Source organism: Bidens hawaiensis, unplaced genomic scaffold, assembly GCF_021521415.1.
Source record: "Bidens hawaiensis isolate Kalapana, Puna unplaced genomic scaffold, B.hawaiensis_p1.1 tig00028461_1, whole genome shotgun sequence".
NCBI lineage: Eukaryota > Viridiplantae > Streptophyta > Magnoliopsida > Asterales > Asteraceae > Bidens > Bidens hawaiensis.
In genome coordinates, this window is record NW_027494643.1 from 101,772 (window position 1) to 126,610 (window position 24,839).

General features: G+C 34.6%; 2 protein-coding genes and 1 non-coding gene across 3 annotated transcripts; 1 reads left to right on the plus strand and 2 right to left on the minus strand.

The window, feature by feature from the left end:
• Positions 1–4: 4 nt before the first annotated feature.
• Positions 5–5,011, minus strand: LOC143577081 (uncharacterized). Its single transcript, XM_077061019.1, has 10 exons — positions 4,721–5,011; positions 3,242–3,313; positions 3,080–3,159; positions 2,412–2,511; positions 2,288–2,341; positions 1,550–1,627; positions 1,390–1,487; positions 1,239–1,296; positions 509–630; positions 5–416 (listed from the first exon to the last, which is right to left on the minus strand). The coding sequence occupies exons 1-10, from the start codon at positions 4,970–4,972 to the stop codon at positions 260–262; spliced, it is 1,071 nt and encodes a 356-aa protein (XP_076917134.1). The 5' UTR covers positions 4,973–5,011; the 3' UTR covers positions 5–259.
• A 2,064-nt stretch (positions 5,012–7,075) lies between these two features.
• TRNAS-GCU (transfer RNA serine (anticodon GCU)) lies at positions 7,076–7,157 on the plus strand. The gene has a single exon. It is a non-coding gene; the product is annotated as a tRNA-Ser (tRNA).
• A 10,133-nt stretch (positions 7,158–17,290) lies between these two features.
• Positions 17,291–20,463, minus strand: LOC143577091 (ACT domain-containing protein ACR4-like). Its single transcript, XM_077061028.1, has 6 exons — positions 20,350–20,463; positions 19,285–19,330; positions 19,085–19,199; positions 18,211–18,278; positions 17,502–18,101; positions 17,291–17,408 (listed from the first exon to the last, which is right to left on the minus strand). The coding sequence occupies exons 1-6, from the start codon at positions 20,421–20,423 to the stop codon at positions 17,298–17,300; spliced, it is 1,014 nt and encodes a 337-aa protein (XP_076917143.1). The 5' UTR covers positions 20,424–20,463; the 3' UTR covers positions 17,291–17,297.
• Positions 20,464–24,839: the final 4,376 nt, after the last annotated feature.

Genomic DNA, 24,839 nt, shown 5'->3' on the forward strand with positions numbered 1-24,839 from the left:
GCTAGCAAGACATGTGTGCGCAATCCTTATACCCATCTCTATAATTTGTTCATATCATAAAATACATACAATCAGTTTCTGTGTGCAATCGTTGTATGCTCGACTCTAATTTCCTTACCTTCGTACATTAAGTACTCAAATCTTTAAAAAAAAAAAAACAGGTTGGAAAGCATAAGGCTTATTGCTAGCAAACAGTAACGCATATTATGGTCGGATGATTCAGTATTTATATTTGGTCCATCAAATCGCATGTTGCAAATCAAGAAGCGGTCCATTGTCCTTTGAAAAGCTGCATAGCAGTCCTCCCCATGATCCACTCCAAATCAGAAGACGATATTGGCACTTGATCAGCGATTAAAGAAACCGCTTCTTTTGCTTCCTTATAACCACATTCTTCAACCACAAAAGGAAAATCACTGCATAATATTATAAAATGTAAAATTTCAAGTATTAACATCCATTTTGTTTAGCAATAAACTCTTATATAGAATAAGACTTATAATATTACCTTCCCCACATGACACGGTTGGCGCCAAAGCTTGATATGACTTGAGAAAGAAGAGGTGTTAAATCTTCATATGGAAATGGTTTTCTTGAAACTCTGAACAGTGCACTAAATTTCACATAAACCTATAAAATAAAAATAAATAAAAATCATAAACCAAAATAAATATACTAATAGTAAGAAGCGTTAGAAGGTTTAGGCAAATAGGATTTTAATAATCCCACTGTTTTGCAGTTGGCCGATAATAACCTCACCTTACAAAATGGCTGCCACAGGTCCCACCTTTCACACTACTTGTTTTCATTGGACCTCCATTAAGTTTTTCCAAATTTCAAAATGTTTTAGGGTTTTTGATCGGAATGAGGAAACGAGTCAATTGATGTAAAACTTACCTCGAAACAGTGCTCCAAACGGCTTAATTATTTGTTAATTGGAAGTTTAACAACCGAATGGAAGCATTGTTTTGTCGTTTGGAGCACCGTTCAAGATAAGTTTTACATCAATCAACTCGTATTCTCGTTCCGAACAAAAGGCCTAAAACATTAGCTTGAAATTTGGAAAAAACTTAGCAACGTTAACTTTTTTTTAACGGAGGTCAAATTAAAACAATTAGCGTGAAAGGTGGGACTTGTAGCAGCTATCTTCCGAGGTGAGATTATTATCAGCCAACAGCAAAAATGTGGGATTATTAAATCCAATTTGCCGAAGTTTTAATTATTGTTTAATAACGTACCTGTGGAAATGCTGATAACCCGAGAAGCTCTGAGAAGGTTTTGGCTTCTTCATCATCCCTGCATAATAACATACAAATTACAACCACGTCGACTCGTTTGACCAAGTTGACCATTTCTTTTTAGTTAAGTAAATGAGTCAAAACTACTCACGTAGGAGGTTTACAAAAGGCTAAATGATCAAGCAAAACTACTGTTTTGGGAAACTCAGTGCATAACTTCTTGATTTCTGATATATGCAAGTTAAGACCCTAAAAAAATCCACTGTAAATAAATAATCAATTAATATAATAATATTAATAAACTTGCATACCTTCATACACATGAAGCCTACTAGCACTCCAAGCTCTCCTGCTTTTGAAAACATTGCTTTCCCAATTTCATTTGTCATCTGCGCGTTTTAGTTTTTAAACGCTTGATATTATTTTTAAAATGTATATTGGTTTGTATTAATCCCAAGTATTGTCTTCTGGTCGCTGTCGGTCTCAACTAACGAATTGGCGGCTGACAGTCCCAACTTTTAACGTATTTGTTTCCAACGGTCCGCAACTAATAGAATTCTAACGTTGTTAGTTGCAGGTTGCCGGAAAAACGTTTTTGGTCGGAAAACTCACATTTTTTTCGAAAACTCAACATTTTTGTCCCAAACATCTTTGTAACTTCTATCGGGCCTTTAGAAACCTTTTTCTAGTAAATACTCTAATTATTGAGGTCGCCGGAGCCCTAGAACCATCATTGGAAACGGTTGGTGGGGCTCAAGTAGTGGTGGTTGGTTGGCGGTGAGCCAAATGGTGGTGGTGGCGTTGTTCGGGTTATGATTTCTGGAAAAAAAAAAATGTGACTTTTCCGACAACAAAAGGTTTTTCCAGCGACCTGCAACTAACGGTGTTAGGATTCTGTTAGTCGCAGACCGTTGGGAACAAATACGTAAAAAGTTGGGACCGTAAGCGACCAATTTGTTAGTTGGGACCGACAACGACCAAAATGAGATAGTCGGGACCAATAAAAACCAGTATATCTTTTAAAAAGCAAAAATAGTTACGCATTTTACCTTCTGCCCAGATGGCCATAAGTATGGATTAAAGCGAACCGCACGATAACCATCCTAATAAAACTTTGATTCATTATAATAATTACTACATAAGAGTTACTAATAATTAATATTTATTAAAGACCTGCAAGATTAGATGTTCAAGTTGTTGTATACCACTGCCATCTTCTGCGGGATTTGCAAGGCAACATCCAACAAATTTGGATGGATGCTTCTTCAACACACTAATAATATCAAGTGATGTTATTCATAGGAGCGGTAATTGTTGACACGAATCGAACCCAACCCAACTCTAAAATACAAGTTTTGGGTTGACTAACATGACCTATTTAAAAAAAGGTTGGGTTCGGTTGACTATTTAAAAACGGGTAGAATTCAGGTTGACCCATATGCAAACATGTTTACCTGTTAACCCGTATAAGCATTTAAAAAAAGCTTTTATTATATTATTGTTTTTTTTTTTTGTTTTTTCAGTTTTCCATTTCTCTGAAAATAGTCATATACGCTTGCTTTTCAATCCATTTTCAAGATTTTAAATATTTTCAAAAACAAAATATTCATATTACTCGTCTACCGATTCTAAATTATATCCATTTTGTTTTAAAAAAATCATTTTAATTTTTTTGATAAATGGGTTAAATGGGCCATGTTAGGGTCGACCCGAATTTATGTGTGTGCGCGCAGGTTATGGTTAAAATCTTGACATGAATAATAATATGAGTTGGGTTCAGGTATCACATTTCAACCCACAACTGCCAACCCGACACGACTGATACCACTAGCTATTCAGACCTTGTTACATATGAATGATCAAATTTGTGATTTATTGGCTGCACAATTAATGCACCATCGACACCTGCGTCTTCCATACACTGTAATAACAAAATACCAAATCAGTAAATAGAGCCAAAATATTAATGATTTGTGATTACAAGTTCAAACCATTGAACTTACATCAAGCAAGAAATCAAGATTACCGCGTAACGAGGGTTCCTGGCCAGGAACGTAAGGGTATTTATCCAACGCCTGCAAATAGACAAGTCATTTTAAGCTACGAAAGAAGAAAAAAATCAAAAGTGGAAGAATTTGTCAAATCATATATTTCGTCTAGGGGTGAAAATGAGTCGAGCCGCTTGCGAGCTACTCGAGACTGGATTGGTAAAATGCTTGTAAGGAGCTAGGCCTTATCAAGCTAGAGCCTCAAATAAAAACTCATTTAGTTATTGATCCCGATCTTTAGCCTTGTATGGGAACATCGTTTAGGCTCATTGAGCCTTAATGAGCCTTGTATACTTTTAAGTTTTAATTCTTTTGGACTTCAATGTATTAATTTCACACTATAAATCCAAGCTTTGGCTCGTTTAGGGTACTTCGCATAAACTCGAGACAAGCTTAGGCTCGTTAAAGGTTTTCTACAAATATATATAAAAGTGTGTGTATGTTTAATTAATTACTCTATCCGTTCCATTAAAAGTGTCATGGTTTGAAAAACACAAATTTCAAGTTAGACTAAATGATTACTTTTTTGGCTTGCCAAATGACAATAATGCCCTTAAAAATTGGGCTATCAATATTGTTAATGTTAGTTGTGTGTGTTTAAGGGTAAACTTGGAAATTTGCTAATAATGTTTGAAAGTGGACATTTGTAATGGGACAAACAAAAAAGGGAATATGGGCACTTTTAATGGGACGGTGGGAGTAATAAATAATAAACGAGCTAAGCCCGAGTCGAGCTTGAGATTAAAAAAAACCACACATGAGTTGAGCTCGAGCTCAAGCTCTGTAAGATCAAAACGAGCTAAGCTCGTGCCTAGTCAAGTTCAAGCTTAGTTTGTTTTGCACACCTACATTATCTTCCATAGATAATGGAGGTGTACATTTATAGCTACACCTATATTTAACAACTAACTAACTAGTTTGTTACTAACTAACTTATGTTAAGAACGTTCACTACTAGAAAATGGGTATTTTTGCTACAAAAATTTTCTACAGTTTTCCCACAACTCAATTTTTCCTACAAAATTTCCACAACTTTTCACCAACAATCAAAAGTAAAAAAAAGTCTAAAAATTTTACACAAGTTTCCTACAACGTAACAGCGTAAAGCAGTGTTGTCACAATTTCGTCAAAAACATAAATCTATTTCCGACAAATTATCGACAATTAGTTTGATCATTTATTAAATATTAACCTTCAGAATAAAAAAATCAACATACAAATAAAATAACACCCTTTGGTAGCAAAACAGTCGGAACACTAGTAATGTTGCTACAAATTTGCTACAAATTGAAATATATCATAAAAAGTTAAAAACCACTTTTTGTGAAAAAACTGCGGCAAAACTTGCAAAGTTTGCTACAAGTTTCCGGCAATTGTATATTAATTATTAAAAATAAAACACTAATTATATTGAAAAATGACATAACTAATTACCTCTTGAGGTGAGGCCCAAACGTGTAAATGCGAATCGATGATTTTGGCTTTGGTGTTGGTGGTGATCATGTTAGCAGTGGAAGAAGCAGCTCGACGGAAAACGGATGCTGAGTAAACGGAAGATGTTGATGAAAATAATAAATTACAAGAAGAAGAAGGAATTAGTTTATTGAATCTGGTAGAAGAAGAAATGAATGGCGTGAGTGAGATTGAGATTGAGATTGAGATTGAGTTTGATCTCACCATGGCCATTGTTTCTTTATCACAATTTGCAGATTTGATTACATCTTTTAAAATAGTGGGGTTGGGTTCAGTCTAACACACTCAAGGTCTCCGGTTCGAACCCGGCAAAAGCTGTAAAATAATTGTTATTTTTTGGTGGATGTAAATCTATAATGGGTCTTCCACCCGGATTCTCTTTTAATACTTGTACTGGACTATGGGCCAGCAATCTTAATAAGAAAAGGCTTTTACTGGGCTATGGGCTTGGGCTAACATAGGCCTAAGCACTCTTTTTTTTTGGTTGGCTCCTTACTAGTCATTAGTAGGTGTACAAAACCGGTTTTAAATCCAAACCGAACCGGTTTGGTCAATGACGAGTCAAAACCGGTTTGAATCAAACCGGTTCGGTTTATAAACCGGTTTAGAAGCAAGATAGGCCGGCCTGTCACACCGGTTCGGTTCGGTTTATAAACCGGTTTAACCGGTTTCAAACCGGTTTTCCTCAAACCGGTTCGGTTTTAAAACCGGTTTGATAGATTTGAAGAGGAACCGGTCCTGAAATTGATGGTTTGTGTCGGTTTGGATACCGGTTTGGGTAAAACAGGTTTTAAACCCAAACCGGTTCTGTTCGGTTTGCCTAAAACCGGTCTTGTACACCTCTAATCATTAGGTGTATGACTAATAATTAAGCCATACTTATGGCTACATATACTGAGATACATAGCCTAACTGGTTTGTACTCGGTTAGTAACCGATAACTCTAACCGGTCTATACCTGGAAAAAAGACTGTGGTTAGTAATCGGTTTTTCATTTTGGCCCGAGAACCGGTTAATCGAAACCAGTTTTTGAAATTTTATTTTTTTAAACCGGTATTTTTCCTGGTTATTTACCGGTTAATCAGTTCAGTATAGGGTTTTTGTGCTAGAAAACCGGGGAGTATTCAGCAAGGACAAAGCTTACTTAGGCCCCCGGCCCCTCCGATTTTTATGCGCGTAGTGTAAATTGACCATTTTTTCGTCCGAAAATTTGTATACGCAGTGTAAATTTACTCATTTTGGATCAAAAACTTGAGCTTAGACCCCTAGATTATGACTTTTATAATACATTTTGAGCCCCCCCCCCCCTCCCGGGACAAACTCGTCCAAGCTTCGCCACTAGTACCCAGTACCTGACCCGATTAACCGGTCTAACCGGTTAGTTGACCGTTGGCCATTAATCGGTTTTCGAATAACTGGTTTGTGCATGTCTAGCTATACCTTATGATAATTATTTTTATATATTTTGTTTCAAGCTACATGTTATATTTACATTTTAGATTTACCTCCTCAAGACAAAGAGTATAGAGTTAACATCCCATAAGTAATTTTCTTATTTATCCCATCTCTAAAATTTGAGAAAATTTTGACAAAGATGTGAAATGTTTAGAAAAGATTAACAAAAATTAGAGATGAATACGGTGTTTAGTTATATTATAGAAATGGGGACAAGAAACAAATCCAATGTGAATGCTATATGTTTATTGAGATTGTTAGTGAGTTAGTTAAGTGTTCGGTAGTTACCATATCTACTACGGCTGCTACCCGAGTTTAACACTCGGTTTCGGGTAGTTCGGTGGGGTTTTTTTTGTGTATGATAATGTATCCGATAACTAATCCATATCACAACCGGGTTTGTTGAATTCAGGTTGTTCGTTTATCATGTTAGTGAGGTCAGGTAATTCGAGTTTGGGCATACATGTTAATTTTAAAAAAATGGTTTAGATTTTGCACATTTGATCCAAAATATTCTAACCCACATGTTGTTTAAGACAAAGAGTTGAACCGAGATGATGATGTTCTTGGGTTTGAGACATCAATGTGAATATATATAAGTTTGGAACCATATATTATTTATGCATGCTATCAAATCAAGGGAAAATATTTTAAATAGTCTTTTCATGTTATCAAGTGAGACGTAAAAAAAATTTTAAACTGATGACTTTATAAATATATATACTTCATGGGAGAAACATGTTAATTTAGCTAGGTCGTAATTTGGTCATTAAAAATTTCTAAATATTTGAGAAGTTGATAACACAAGCTTTTCGGCATATTATATATATGAAAAATAAATTGTGTAGAACAAACAACAACGACGCTTTGGCAGAGTGGTTAAGGCGTGTGCCTGCTAAGTACATGGGGTTTCCCCGCGAGAGTTCGAATCTCTCAGGCGTCGTTCCTTTTTTTATTTATAAAACTATTTGATAATTTTTGGGGTTCAAACGAAAATATAAGTAAACTCGAGAATAGTTACAAGATTTTTTGTGTTTTGAGAGGTTAATTGTCAATGGTCATTTAATTTAGTTTGGTGTATCATTAAAAAAATAGCAATAAAATATGGTGTTCTCGAATTTCTAAGTTTTTATTGAAGTAAAAAATATGGTATCATTAAAACAATATGTGTTCTTGCACCTATGCTATATCGAGCTAAAATTAAGCTAGCGTTTTATATACAGGAATGGAGACGAGACATACCGTTGCCAATAAATATACTATTATAAAAGAGGGGAGACTTTTACCAAGTTTTATCATTGAATTGATCTATTTTTATTTTGCGGTATAGTGGGAAATACGATGTATAAAAAGGAACGAACTAACTTGATTTATTCCGCATGTAAAACAACCAGAGAAATGAGGAGTAACACATATTTTATAGTTGTAACGAACAGCCATTCACATCAGAGCTAAACTCAGCGCTACGCCGCCGACCACATATGATATCAATAAAAAGTTATAAACTTTCAACTTTGGCCATCAAAGTTATTTGTTCTTAACCCTTTACCCATCAAAGTTTCATGTCTTTTATATTTACATGTTTGGTACAAGACTTTTATCATTTCAACTTTAGTTACAAAACCTTTTTTTACAACCTCGTAACGAACTGAACCCATGTGTCCTCTAACGCAACTAGAGAGAGAGAGATTGGACTCTTTCAGGTTTCCGGCAAGGTAACCGTGGTTCCTTCGCGAATCAAGTTTAACCCGCTACAACGCGCTATTTAATTAAAATTATAACACATGGTTAAGAAAATTAATAACAGTCAATTGTGTTGTTGTTTAAGTGGTTTTAAATAATCCCAACTATAGCCTATTGGTAAATATCCATCCCAACTTTACACTTGCATGCTGGCAGTACCAACTACCTGTGCATTTGTTTTTAACGGGCCGCGACTAACGGATGTTAACTCCGTTAGTCTTTGTCTGACGTGGTCATCCCAGTTGGCAAAAACTTGATTACATGTAACGCGACGTGGCGGCTGACTGTGTATTATTATTATTATTATTATTCTTGGTTCAGTACCCCACCACCACCCCTCGTTTCCCGGCGAGCCACCACCACCACCCCTCGTTTCTCGGCGAGCCACCACCCTCACCCCTCGTTTCCCGGCCCCAGCAACTATTGCCCTAAAACCATCATAATCGGCCACCACCACCCATACCCAGTTTCCGAGCACCCTAATTCAACCTTCACGGAGCCCTAATCAGATTTCAAAGACCGAAGTTCAACCTTCACGAAGCCTTAGTCGGATTTGAAGACCCAATTCAATGTTCATAAGCCCTAATCTGATTTTGAAGCTCCAAATCATAAACACCCAAATCTCCATGTTTTGGTCACCAAACCCTAATCGGACGATTTTGAAGCTCTAAATCATAAACAACCATAACCGGACGATTTTGAAGCTCTAAATCATAAACAACCAAACCCTTACTGCAGGGTTGGATTTTGCGGCCCGTTACATAAACAACCAAACCATAACCGGGAAACGAGGGGTGGTGGTGGTGGCTCGCCGGGAAACGAGGGGTGGTGGTGAGGTACTGGACCAAGAAGAAGAAGAAGAAGAAGAAGAAAAAAAAGAAGAATACACAGTCAGCTGCCACGTAGATATCCACGTAATCTGATTTTTGACAGCTGAGATCGCCACGTCAGACAAAGATTAACGGAGTTAACATCCGTTAGTCGCGGCCCGTTAAAAACAAATGCATAAGTAGTTGGTACTGCCAGCATGCAAGTGTAAAATTAGAATAGATATTTACCAATAAGCCATAGTTTGGATTATTTAAAACCAATTTTTCTAAATGATAATGAAGGTTTAATTAATAAAGTCCTCAAAACTAAAGTAAAAAGGTAAAATAAAAAAAAGGTTAAACGACAATAACACGTGGTGGACATGTTTTACTTGGTTCAGCTATTCCTTAAATAGTGTAGGACGATATTTGCAGGATATGTGGTCCAACACCTGTTTCTGCTTTTTGTAATGGTGGCCTATGTTTTGTTGTGTTGTTAAGATGGTTGAAAGCAACGGATCATGGCATCCTTGGTGTCAATCTTTGTCGGTCGGTCCATTTGTCATCCTTTTTCAAAACGCACGACACCTTTTGCATATGTCGACTTACATTGATATAGTCGATTTTAAGGGTAAGTAGAAAAAACCGAACCATTATGTAACTAATTGATACGCTGATAGTTCGGTTATGGCTTGTTTTCTATATAACCAATAGTTCAGTTCAGGACCGTCTGGGATGGGAAGAGGCAAGGAAGTCGACCGACTTATGCCCGATCATTCTAAAGGCTAGAAAATTTTTAAAAAAATTTATATTTAATTATATTGAAAAAAACTGTATTAGACTCAATCAAAAGTTTTGTTTAAACAATACCTTATAAGTTAGGCCCAAAATCCAAATCATATACAATACTCGATTACTCTTTATATATGAGTTATTGAACTTACATTTTACTTAAGGCCCGAACTTATACTCGCATTCGACACAAAAAATTTTAACGATTCTCGGAGATAGCTCTGGTTCAGTTAAGATTCTATGACATATTTATATGATTTGGTTACGGTTATGTATGTATAAATAGCTGAATTAGTTGGACTTACATTTAAATCATGTTTTATATATCATCATCATCATCTAAAATTCTAAAGTAAAACCATACTAAAATAGTGAAACTTTATTTATCATAAAGTTCATAAATCATGAGGGCCAAGTTGTCTGGCTAATCTTTGGAAATAAATATGAGCTCAAATATATATGGTTAATGAAATAGAGACATTTTTTGTGATTTTTGTATCTATTATCAAAAACAGACTAGACAATCTTGTAATTTTAGACTACCTTCAAACTTGTATATATGGTTTTGTTCTACTTATTGTGGTTAAAAACTTTTATTGCTTTCCATGTTGGCATTTCTATTCATGACCTCACAACCAACAAAATTTCATTTGGATTCTAAAGTTCACATGTTGTAGTTCGCGTTTGGTTAAGGTTTGAGATGTTATAGTCTTAGGTTCGCAACCTGACTCAATGAAGTTTTCTCACAGTAGTGGGTTTCCTCCTTAATGGTGTTTCTGGGTGAGTCAAATCTGGAGGGTCAAAATTAGTATGGACGATTGATATTTTGTTAAAGAAAGTCTCACTCGGGTTTTGAGGGTAGTCCAAACGATGTTAGAAAAAGTTCACATTTGGAAATAACCGGTTGGTATGGCCTTACGAATCATTTTATTAAGCTTTACCAATATGACATAATTAGTTCTCGAAAATTACTTGATGAAAGTAATTGTAAAGAAGTTAACGGGACAAATCTTGATTACCCTTTGATACCTATCAATTCTAGAAGAGCTAAAGGAACTAATAACTAATGTTCTTTATTAAAGATGCTTAGTATTTCAAAAGAACACCTTAAGCCAATTCATGCAAGTAATTGTGTCATAACCCAAAAATTGGCCATTCATGCAAGTATATTATTGACAATCTTATAAATTTATAATATAATATATAAAATACTTTAAAATATACATAAAAGAATTATTTTATTCCAATAATCAAACCCTTTAGAATCCAAAGCACTATTAGCGTATTTAGGTAAGTAAAATAATATTTGAAGAAAAAAAAAAGTTTTGCAATTGGCTGTCTATTTTAGTTAGAAGCCAAGTTTGACATAATAACGATGATAATAATAAAATAAAATAAAAATGTGGCTGCTACGTAGATCATGACTCGTATCATTAAACTATTCATTTATTTAAATCACATATGCATGGACTAGCAATTAATCAATTAATATGAATTAGTCGAGATTAATCAGATTGGAATTTATATGTAAATTTTCAAATATACATATAATATATATTCCAAATTTTATGTATGATTTCAATTTTGACAGATTTTGAACAAATCGGGATTAATCAGCGACAGGTGGGTGGAGTAAAGACTAGTGATTAATCGGGAATCATCAGGATTTTTACAAAACATGTCATATCTTTGTGCTTGTCAAATTCCCGTGACTTTGGACCGGCACTACATTTCCAATTTCACAATAATCTACTACCATGAGGTGGGTTTTTTTAACTATCCAGGGTAACACAATGATAAAAGACAACCTCATATACATGTAATCGCAGACATTGCCGATAGCCTAAGCCCACCATCTCTTGTTTTAGAGAAAACCCTCCGCCCAAAAGCCACTACAATAAAACCCGGTTGATATCGGATTTGAACTTGAGACCTTGCGATCTCTTACCCAAATCCTCACTTCCCATCCAATGTTAATTGAACGCTCATTGACACTAGCATTAGTTGATAGTAAGCACGTGTTTAAACTACTTTTTTTTAAGAAATCTTACATTTATTTTTGGTTTATTTAGGTAACAGTATTTATATCTGATAAACTTTTTTATACTTATGAAAAAAGTAAAAGAAATGTTTGAAATATTTAAAAGGAAACTTACGTACTGATTGGTGGTAAATCATGTCTCAAAATATAAAATTGAACCCTATTTTAGGTACTCTATAAAAAGTTATACGTGACATTTAAGGGATGCTTGGTAGCCTTTTAACGATTTTATTAAGAAACCACCTCTAACTCAGTCAGTCAGAGATAGGTGTTTATTCACAGCTCTTAATGGCTCATAGAGCCTCTTAATTATTACGTTTCATAGACATATTGAATTATACAAATGTTGTCTCTTAATCAGTCAAACATCTTGCCAAACAACGCCTAAGGGTATGTAAAGTGATTTAACTAGAAAAAAAATGAAAAAAATATAATATGTTTATTCACTAACTTTTTCCTTAAAAACGCATTACGTTTTAACTAAAAGTACTATTGTTTCTATAATCTTTTTTTTTTATAAAATTGTGTGCGTATAGTTTGATTGGTTAGAATAAATTTTGGCCCCACACCCAGGCCATTCACCCCCGCTAATGCCATGGCGTCTTTGCCTTTGGCACCCCGAATTGAGTGGCGCCCACATTTGTTGATGTGATAGGCGTTAGCCCTCTACATCCAATCTAATATGTAAAGAAAATCGTCAAAATAAGCATTAACTTCTATACATGATAAATACGCATATCAATGTCAACCTTTCAATGAAAAACAAATAAGGGAGCTGGCAAAGAAAGCATAAATTTAACCGGCACAGAAAACTTTCAAGTATAATGGATTCACAAAACAAAACAAACCAATCAAATCAATAAACATGCAATAACTGCTTTTAATGTCCCTATAACTAACTTAATAGATAGTGAGTTACAAATATTTATATGAAGGTAATACAAGGTTAAAGAGTGGGTTTATACTTAGCAATCACAAAGATACTTATAATTTTAAAGTTACTTATTTAGGCATTCAGCCTATGTGAAGCATCAACTGAATAAACAAATATCTAGCTAGTGGTGTACCACACGAGGAGTTAAGATGAGATTCAGGGCCGATTCTTGGGGTTGACAATTACAACAACAAATGTTACTAAAAGAGTAGCAAACGAAACAACAAATGCTGCTTGAACGATTGGTCCAAAACCATATGTCACATACAGATGCTACGAGGTCCTGTAACGTGCTTGATCAGATGCTTCTAAAGCAGTAAATATTAAGTGAAATGCAACAACGTGAGCATTTAATGCTAGCAAATTATGGTCATCATGGGCAATAAAAAAGATGATGCTTTGAAACTGTTTAAAAGAATAAACCATCCATTGAAATGGAATTATGATGGCGCACAGTGACGGACCTAGGATTTTTTGTCAATGGGGTCCCAATTTTTTCAGTTTACATAATTTTCGGGCCGGTAGTTATTCGGGTCGGGTCGAAAATATATAAATAATAAAACACGGAAATATGGTGTCATTGGAAACGAGTAAATAGAAAGAATATAGATTATGAACTAGATATAACATAGACTTTTAATTCATTTTTATTCATACCCGAAAACATAAAGTAATTAAGCTATATTTATGGTCTTACATACATGACCAAACATGAAAAACTAACTCTAACACAAATAAATGATTAATTATAATATGCATACACAAGATAAATAATAAAAGAATATCAAAACCTATGTTGTCATTATATATGTTGCATGGTGACAATGACTATATGAGAGAAACTAACGAAAAACACAAATAGTTAACTAAATAACTAATATTGACTAGGATATAAAAAAAACAATAAAAAACATGGCTATATGAGAGAAACTAACGAAAAACACAAATACTCTAACTAAATAACTAATATTGACAAGGATATAAAAAACATTAAAAAACAACAAAAAATGGTATGGTGAGGCTTGAACCTGCAACCTCTCAAAGGAAAAACAAGGGACTTTCCACTAGACCAAGTATTAATTTTTATGGGGGTCCTTACAAAATTTAATATACCGCCTCTAAATAATTTTCAAAAAACATTGGTGTCCCGGGACCCCGATGGGTGCTATGCGGGTCCGCCCCTGATGGCGCACTCTTAATAATCCAACAAAAATGTAAGTTAAAACCATGTTTGCTTTTTGTTGAGATATTTCATCAAACACTTGATACGCAGAAAACTACATATATATTAAAACAGTGTCTACTTATCAATCTTGCATACTCTGTAATGAGCTAAAAGACTCCTAACTTTGCAAATATTTGATTACTTCATACAACACATTCTTAACCAATTGTGTGGGAGTTGCAATATGAATTCTTCATAAGGATATGGTAGTCGTACACGTGAAACTACTACACTCATAAAGCTATTTTCAATTGCATTTCTCTGCAACGTATTCATTTGAATATTAAACGTATTCATTTGAATATTAGGAACACTATTGTTACATAGTGTAATTCATTTTAGGCTTGAAATTTAAGAAGATTAGAGTTAATGCATATCTGAAGCAAGCATAGAATGTATTGCTCTCTCACGAGTCACCACCAATCAACTTTAAAATGGAGACTTTTCATAACCATTTACAATTTGATAAATCTCCTACACTTACACTTTGAAATGACTTACATTCTTGTGCTATGGGAATAGCACATATATAAAAAAAAATTTGCAAAGTTAATTTAACCATTGACGGTGCAGATGCCCCGATAGCACATAAGTTAACGAAATCTTCTCCTTCCAAATTCTGCTATGTTTTCCAAGATTATTAGCGTGTTCCCATTCTAACAATGTAGAGAGTCATTTCTTCTACCAAGTCATGTGTGTCAAATCTTCCATTTAAACTTTTATAAGAGAATTTCGTTTCAACTTCTTTACCCCTATACCAGGGTGTAAACTACAAGCATCAAGCTCCTTCATTGCCTTATCTATTTTCTTTCTCCTCATTAAACACACAATATCTAATAATAACTCTTTTTGCGATGTTTAAGCCCATCATAACTTATTTTGAGTCTTTCCATCACGTCAACATCAGGGATGCATTTTATCTTGTTTAACGAACTCTTTCTATTTATCCTTGTCTTTGTCATATAGAAAAGAACCAAGAATTTTAAGTGCTAATGGGATGTTATCGGTAAGACAACCTAACTCATGCGGTTGCTGGGGAGGCCAGGGTGTTTTCATAGCATTTTAGCGAGGAAGTTTGTCGTTAGGAAACCCTAAAAATAACTATTTTGACAGGTATGAAGGATTATAATATTCATTGCATAGTTGATTCTATGTGACTTTGATTGGTTGATTGCGTGTCATTCAATTAGGGTGTTACGTTTAGGTCAATTACATGGTGTTTTTTTTTTATCCATTTGTGGTCTAGTTAGCCATATGAGTCTTGAGTGTGGCATTTGAATTCGGTGGTTTCACCTCCTTTGCGACTGAGCAGGTAATAGAGTTACCTCCTGTATCTTTAGAGTTTGTACTAGCTTTACGTGGGTTCTACACCCTACCGATGCTATATTCGAAATCAGACTATGTTGCCGTCTTCTTCTTCCACCATGACTGTCACTTGATTTACCCCAGAGCACCCCCGTCATCTCTGGTGATTATCGCCGTTGGACGCAGGGTCGCCGGAAAATGTACTAGCAACCATCTCTCACACATATATTCCTTTGATTCTCTCTTTCTCCAACTTTACATTGTGTTCCCGAGTTTCAATTAAAGGAGGAAGGGGAAGGAAAATGAGGGATGGAAAAAATATGTTGTGTTCACGAGTTTCATATAAGAAAGGAAAAGGAAGGAAAATATAAAGAGTTTTTGAGGTGGTGGATGTAAATGAAATATTAAAAGAAATGGGTTATCAAGTTGTTTATATAATTAGGGTTTCGTTAGGTGGGTGTGTGTAGGGTACCATACTAAAACCGAAACTACCGGTGCTGAAATTCTGAAAAAGTTGGTATTTGTGCCGAATTTCTGAAAAAGCAGATACCGAATATCGTAACGAATATTTCTTTGCGGTACCGGCACATGTACTTGGCACAAATAAGAGAGCCGGCAAATAAGCCAAAAATAAGCTTATCAACTATCAACCATTCAGATAAAAACAAATAAAGAGCTGCCAAGAAAGCATAAATTTAATCGGCACTAAAATCTTTCAAGAATAATGGATTCACAAAACAAACCAATTAAATCAATGCACATATGTAACACGCAAACTAAATTTAAGTTGGCTTAGAAAAACGCAAATTAATTCTTAGTAAACATACTTTTTCCTATGTCCACAATACCTGGATTTAATCATATACAATTTGAAGGATTTTGTAGGTTCATTGATCAAGATTTGATAGAGGAGCTTGATAAGTTTTCAAAAATTGAAAATACAAATCAAGAAATTGACTTTGAATTCTTTTTTAGAAAGATTAAATGAAAGAGATGTTGTGTATCAATCGCTCACATATTCTTCTGAATTATATATATCCGCGAGAGAAACGAATAAAACAAAATAAATACAATAACTCAATATACAACCATATTCACAAAAGCAATATTACTCCCTCCGTCCCATTATAAGTGTTCTAGTTTGATTTTTTAAATCTTTCTTGTTTAACTTTGACCGACAATATTTTTGTTTGTGTTATATAATACTTGATGTAAAATATATGAATGGATTGGGTTTTAAATGTATTTTACATTGATATAATTTTCATCCAAATTTGTCATTGATATAATTTATACTATTGTAAATAAGGTTTTTTTGGTCAAAATAACCTAGAATAATATGATCAATAGGTCCCCTTTGTCAATGACAAATTTGGATGTTACCATGATAAAAACATGATCAGAAACATTAGCGAGTTGGGTAGAACCAATTGATCATATTATTCTAGGTTATTTTGACCAAAAAACCTTATTTACAAGATTAAAAACATAAGCGGGTTGGGTTGGTCAAAGTGACAAATTTCATATGGATCGGTTGGAACCGGGACACTCCTTGTCCAGTATTTTGATTAACAATATGGGTGTCACATATGAATACAAAGCCTTATTATTTTGAAATCGAGCTGAAATGAATTTAGCCAATCTTTATTTCCTTTTTTTCTCTCTCTTTCGATCTATTTGACTGATTATAAATGTACAAATCGAACTGGATGAATAAGACAAGTGTTGGGTATTAAATCATGGTTAGTTTGGTTATTTTTTGTTGTGAATTGCAGATAATAGTATAAACAATAATTGGACATCAGATGGCCTCATCAATGGTTAGGAAAACTAGCAATTAGTTCAATTAAAAAAAAATTGTATATAATTTGTATATGCTTTGTTGCTATATAACGTATGGTTTGTTAATGTTTTGGTAATACTGTAGCAATTTATTTGTATATATAAAACTTGCAACTTATTGGTAATTTAGAGATTTATGAACTTTTCATTTTTCATTATTATATGTAATACGTAATTTTAATCATATAATGTATTTAAAGATTTATCAATTATACTGTTTTCATTGTTCAACCCGTGTAATACACGGGTTCCTAACCTAGTTATAGATAAATGTAAATCAATTTATAAATAATAAACAATTCAGGCCTGAGTCAAGCTCGAACTTAAAAAAACTACTCACGAGCCGAGCTCGAGCATACTCGGGCTCGGCTCGTTTACAACGCTTAATGGTTTCATACCTTTGAGACTCGTCTTTTCACAGCTGCCTCCAAACAATGAATTACTCGTTGTCTCTCGGCTTCAGAACTAATCGGACATCCATCCGTATGGCGAATATAATACTCCTAAGATTACAATAAACAATACCCAATTAACACAACACGTTTAACTCTAAACACGCGCATTAAAACGATCAAAACGCGTTAAAACAGTCTTACCTGAAATGCCTCGGGGCCTTCTGCAATAATAGTGGAATGAAAAACCACATATTGCATATCCGTTAACGTGCAAACCGTATCAAATAACAACTTAGGCCGATCGGGACATCTCAAATTAACCACCATGTACCCTCGTTCAACACAGTTTTCAACCGTCACTAGCGGTTTACAACCGCTAGACCCCTCGGGAACATCATATTCATCCGTATCATAATCCCGGTCCGCATACATTAACTGATGCAACCGTCTTTGCGTATGCGTGGACCCCACCGAAACCGCGGTCTGCGCGCCGCGTCGATCAAGATCGCCTTTTAAAACGTATAACAAAAGTTGTTTAATTTTCGTGAGTCGGTCTGAATCATTGATCGGGTGACCGGTTTCTTCGTCCGTGATGTAGACTATCGAAGCCATCCGTGAATTATGTGTCCATATTTCGGCTCCGACCACGTTGCATTTGAGGTCGGCTAGAACCGCGAAGACCTCGGAAAGTAAGCCTGGGCGGTCACGACCGGTTAACTCGATGGTGGTGTTTTGGGATGCGCATTGAACCCCGACCGAGCCTCTTAGGGACCGGAAACTGCACCCTCTTCGGCCAAGTGACTGCAACGGAACATAAATGGCTCAGTGAACTATGAACCAATTATTATTTCAAAAAATCTCTAAATAATAATAATTAATATTATTATTATTATTAACTTAATATTAGTACCTGTAAAATGTGATCTGTAACAATATCTTCTGAGAGTTTATTCCCATATTGATCAGTAACATGAAACACTGTTATCAGAATTACAACAATCAAACTATTAGTGACTATATTATTGGAAAATAATAATAACAAAAAGTATAGATAAGTAATCATGTATATTTATGCAGGGTAAGGTAAACATACAAGCAGAGTTATCATACAAAATATACAAAGTGAACTAGAAAATGGGCGCGGTGACATTTTCGTAATAACTCCTGTAAAGTAATAAGTACTCTACTTGTAAAGCGTAGAGTAATTATTATTGGGAAAATGACCAAAATGTCCTTTAGACAAGTCAAAGTAAAGAAATTGTCAATTTGACAATCTTGTTCCCACAATGTCCACCGTCCTCGTCGACATGCACACTTTAGTCATTGGCCGACAAGATTTTCAACCAACAAGATTCTGCCTCACATCATAAAACTGTCGGGTCAATAGTTTTCTTTTTTTTAAATCATTAAAGTCAACGTGGTTTATTTTGGTGTCCGACAAGATTTTTTTGACTTCCAACGAGATTTTTTGGACAAGTGGCAAAATCTGGTTTGTTAAAAATCCCGCCACGTAATGATTAAAAGTCGTCGATTTGACAAGATTTAGGTGTGGACCTTTTGGTCATTTTTCCAATTATTACTTCACTTTGTTACTACACTACAACAAAATATAAGCATAGTAATAATAATTACGCTACACTTTACAATCATAGTTATTATTATTACTCTACATTGATTATATATTAACTACAAAAATGCCACCGCGTCCATTTTTTTTCTTCAACTCATATTCTTCGCACAAAAACTCTCATTTGTAGTTGTTATGTACTAAAACCAACTCTTACCATCCATGAACCATCCGCCATTGGACGAAATATAAGCTCGTTTAATCAACAAATTCAAATCAGTTAACACTTGAACCACTTCCAATAAGCTTCCTCTTTTATTAGCACTATCAACCTGCAAAACAAAACACTAATTCAATCACATAACTCACTTCAAATAATTAAATCGACAAATAAACGAATAGCACCAATTTTATTACCTTAATCAGCGTCGATTTTTTGTCCGAGATGTGATCCACAGTGACCCTATTTACACAAAAATTCATTATTAATAATTCAAATATTTATTTCATAAATTTCAACTTTGAATCAGTGGATTAACGTGACATTATAAACTCGGTTTTAGTTTAACCTCGGTGGTGGATTCATACAATAATTGTAGGGATGAGCTTACAGGTACCGAGAATACTGATGCTGAAAATCGCCAAAACCGAAGAAAAAAAGTAGGTAAAATACAGGTACCATACCCAGATCTGTACCGATCTGGAAACCTCAAAAGTGGTACCGAAAGTACCCATTTCTATACCGGTACCATTCGGTATCAGCTTTTAACAAATCCAATACTTATTTCATAAATTTCAATTTGAATTGGTGGTGTATTCATACAGTAATTGTATAGGGATGAGCTTGCTGGTACCAAAGATACCGATACCGATACCGAACATCGCAAAAAATTGGATACCGATATCGTAAATTGCCAAAAATGGGTACCGGAAATACTGACAACGAAAATAGCCAAAAATGGGTACTTTCAGTGTTATAAAAATCGCTAATAGCTAATAGCTAATAGCGATTAATCGAGGATTAATCGGAACTTATCGGGATTAACCAGGATTAATCAATGATTAATCGGCGCTTAGTCAGGATTTTTACAACACTAATCGGGGATTAATAGGAAAAATCAGGACTAATCTGGATTAACCAGGATTAATCAATGATTAATCGACGCCTAGTCGGGATTTTTACAACACCGGGTACAGTACCGGTGCTTAATTTAAAAAATGGGTAAAATACATGTAACGTACCGGGACCTGTACTAGTGTTGTAGCAATCGCTAGTCAAGTTAAGCGGTAACTATGATTAATCAGGGATTAATTGGTAATAAAATAGGTACAGAAAGTACCGTACCATTACCTGTACCATTTGCTCATCCCTGGTTACAAATTTTATAAACTAATCGGTTATTAATAATTCTGATATTTATTTGATAAATTTCAATTAGACTTGGTGAATTAACGTGACATGACAACTCCTTAATATCTTACCTGGGTGGATGCATCCGATTAACGAGTTTCTCAAACTCGTAATCGACGTCTACAGAAGGAGACGAGTAATGCATATTATTATTATTATTTTGTTAGGATTATAATTATTATTATGAAACGTAACTTAGAAATTGGAGAGAATTGTTATGAATGAATAAAAGAATTTGAGAGAGAGAGAGAGAGAGAGAATGATTCGGTGAGGTTTGAAGGTTTGTGTGATTTGTATAGAGAAAGAGAGAGAATAGAAAGGGGGTGGAGCGAGTGTTAAGGTTTAAGGTGTTGAATTGAATGTGTATTATTATTATTATATTTGTATTTTTGTGGTTTGGCTTGTGGAATTGGTGAAGGGTAGAGGTGCAAAGGCCGGTTTAAAATTTAAAATTGGTTCGGGTTGGTCAATAAAAGTCAAAATCGGTTTATGGTCGGTTTCTGTTTGGGTTGAAACCGGTTTCATGAACAATGATGATCGGTTTCTGATCGGTCTCGGTTTGGTTTTGATCGGTTTCGATTCGGGTTTTGGCCGGTTTTGACCCGTTTCACTTTGGTTAACCGGTTTGGAACGGTTTTGGTGGAGAAAATTACAAACCGATTCCAAATCTACGGTTTCAACCGTTCCAAACCGGTTTCTACATAATCGATTTCAAACCAGTTCGGTTTCGGTTCGATTTTCGGGTCGGTTTGGTTAATCGGATTATTTGTCCATCTCTAGTAAAAGGGTTTGTTTATTGTTTGTGGAAGGGGTAGTCATGTATAATAATAATAATAATAATAATAATAATAATAATAATAATAATTTGTTATTTTGTTTTTGTTAAATATGATGTTTTATTAGAGGTGTTGTTTTTGTTAAAGATGATGAACTTTGGTTAAAACCAGTTTGGTTAGAAATCGGTTCGGGTTAAAAACTGGTTTTAAGATGGAAATCCTGAATGTATAGGAATTGATTAGGGTTGGGTTAACCGTTTTTCAATGTGGGTTGGGTCTAAATAGGTTTCAAGGTGTGAGAATATGAACTGGTCTACAAATTGTCGGGTAGGGTCGGGTTCAAACTGGTTTCAAGGCACGAGAATACGAACTAATCAACAAGCCGTAGGGTAGGGTCTGGTTGGGAACCTGTTTGGGTCAAACTGGTTTTAGTGTAATATGGGTCGGGTCATAAACAAGTTTACTGTGTACAAAACAAAAGGAAGAAAAATGCAACTGATCTCTACCTATAATCCACTAGTGTTTCTAGGTAAATAATTTGGTGTATTCATTATCAATTGTTTATTAGCATAATCAAACAATTACACGGGAAGCAACCCTGTGATCATACTCCGACACGAAGATGCAAAAATCAATTTGTGAAGCCTTGCAAACTTCAACGCCAGAATCAACAAGATGCAATAAATGAAAATAGAATTCATTTTAGGGGAGTATATACAGGGTACTACTGTTCTTTTGGACCATTCTTTCGTAACTATTCATGTGTACAACCCTTGCAGTTTGATGTGTCGTATTTGACGTTGTCGTATGTGCAAACATGTTTGAGTTATTAACCAGTAAACCAAGGTAAATAACTATTGGTCCTTGTGTTAGCTAGTGATATTTGCCATTGTTCTTAGACATATGTTTTATTGTTTGTATTAGGGCACTCACTTATTGCTTAGTGATCATAGTTTGATGTTCTTGTCCTAAACGTAATTCGGCTCTAGCATACTCCAAACACGAATAGCTTGGACATATGGTGTTTCCTTACTTCCTATATAGTATGTTTCGTATGTGTGTGGCTATGATTTGTGGGCATATCGTGTTTCATGAAGAAGGTGTTTCGGACATGGGTAAGTCTGGTCGTATTGTGTAGTTCCAGGCCTATCGTATCCCGAACATGAAATAATCACAAGTGGCTCAAAATGCCTAAGCCTAAGATTATAGATGTGGGGTTAGCCACCCATACTCTTTTGAATACCAGCTAGATCACACCCTTTGACCTATCATGCATTATTAGAGTACCTTTACTATGCCACTTGCACAAAAGTTTGGTACCTTAAAGGTACATGTGTACTTTGACAATAACCTAACACGGGTATTTAATTTTGTTTTTTTAAGAACAATGTAAAACATTTATTTTGTTTTTTGGTTTATGTTTTTGCTAGTATAGATACATTTATGTTATTAACATACTGACTAACATAATGGAATTCAAAAAAAAAAATCACCTCTAGGACATTTGACATTTTTTACATTTGTTTTTTCTTATTTTAAAAGTCGAATACAAAGCACTCCTCCCCAGTCAGAAAATCCTAACCACGAGGAAAACACAAAGCAAATACATATAAAGTAACGGGTTTCTAAGTCACTATCAAATTTAGGTTACGTATACAATTTTTTTTCGGGTCTGATTCCATGTTCAAGTTTTTTGTCCACCTCTAGGGATTATCAATTTATCATACATCAAACATTTTTTCAGTTATATCTATAAAAAAAAACAATTGCTATAAAAGGAAAGATGCCTTATTTGATGTCATCATATGTTTCCATATCTTTGGTGTTTGGGAATCTATGTATGCCACAAAAGTTGGTATCCATTTTATCATGTTAAAGAGCTTCAAATACAAGATAACTATACAAGAATAAAAGAACATTATATGACCATGACTTAAACCAAAATACCTTACATTTGTCGGTCCAAATATCACATAAGACTATAGTAATTTGGTAAACCCAAACAACTTTTCATGTGTACAAATGTACAATTTGTCATGGTAAGACCAAACATTTAGGTGTCCAAATATTGCTTTAAACGACACAAATAGTAAAGATATCATGTGGTGTCATGTGGTTTATGGCACTTTGCTTAAAGTAGGAGAATTTTGTACATCAACTATGGGGATTATATTTATTTTAATAGAATCTTATAGGTTAAAAAATATATAAATGAGGTAGAGGGTGTCTCACTTCAATTTAACAGTAAAAATAAAGGTTAAGAATAAGGAAATAGTAATATAAGTTACAAGTTTAACGGTTTAACTTATGTTTCAATGTAATCATTTTTTTTTTTAAATATTACAATTAAATAGTATTTGAAAAAATGTATTCAAGTGGAAATTGCATCATAAGTGTAAAAGTTTGACTTATCAACTAAATTTAGTTTCACTATAAATAATAAGGTTAGAAATTTAAGGGTATATTTGGTAACGAGTTAAAGATTTTATTAGGATGCTATATATAAATTGGTTAGAGGTAGTGTGTGTTTTGTTACACCTTTTAATGGTTACGTACTTATGTGTCAAAAACAATATGAATGATTCAGAGGTTTCCTCTTAATCCACTTTTTCTATTAATCCAGCACAAGATTGTCAAACAACCGCCAAGTTCATATCCAATCCCAACCATGTGTTACCACAGGGTCCACAGTGAACTTTCAGGGGTGGATATTCTCCCGAACTGTAGATGGTGAGCTTTGGTTACCCAGTGTTGTCTGCGATCGCGGTCGTATAGGGTTTTACCATAGTGAGCCTCTAGGCAGTGGATTTCCCCCGAAACTGTATGGCTTCGGCTACCCAAGTTGTCTGTAATCATGAATGTATGAGGTCGTTTTTTTTTTCATTGAACTACCCCAAGTAGATAGACTTTATTATATCTAATCTTTAATAACTTTCATTTATAAGTTATAACAAGTCATCTTTGATTTTTCTTATTATTAATTTAGGGTCAACTACAAAAGTATACCAACTTTATTTTCCAGTAACGAAACTGGTTACATGTTACACCTATACTATTCTTTTAGTAGGCCGAATATATATATAGAATAAAGTTTAAAAGTTTATACGATAAAAAGAATTTTTCGACTTTACTATACAATTTAATTCGCCTTAATTACGGTGCGCGCATAATATATATATATATATATATATATATATATATATATATATATATATATATATATATATATATATATGTGGGGGGGGGGCTTATATAGGCAAAAGTGATATTGCACTAACTTTGGCGTTATTTTACTAATTTCGTGAAAATAACGTTAAAAGTGGCGGAAAGTTAACCAGACATCATGTGGTGGCGTTGATGGCCGAAAGACAAAGGTACATGCACCAATCGTCGGGTGTCCCAATGGCTGAGTGTTATGTGCCTTATGTCCAAGGCTTGATGCAAAGTTACTATCGAGCCGAGGGTCTCACCGGAAACAGCCTCTCTAAATCTACGGGGTAGAGGTAAGGTTGTCTACATCTTACCTCCCTATACCCTATCATAGTTTTGCTATTTGTGAGATTTACTGAGTACGATGATAATGATGATGATGAGATGATGATATTATACAATTTAATAATATTAGGTAATGTAAAATTTGTTATACGAATTTAAATATTAATGGTTATGGACTATTCGGCAAGCCTACCCACTTTGATGTTGATGCACACTGCAAACATCACATGCTCCAGTTAACATCATTAAATCAACCGTATCCATAAGTAGGCATGTTCAAAACGGTTTGG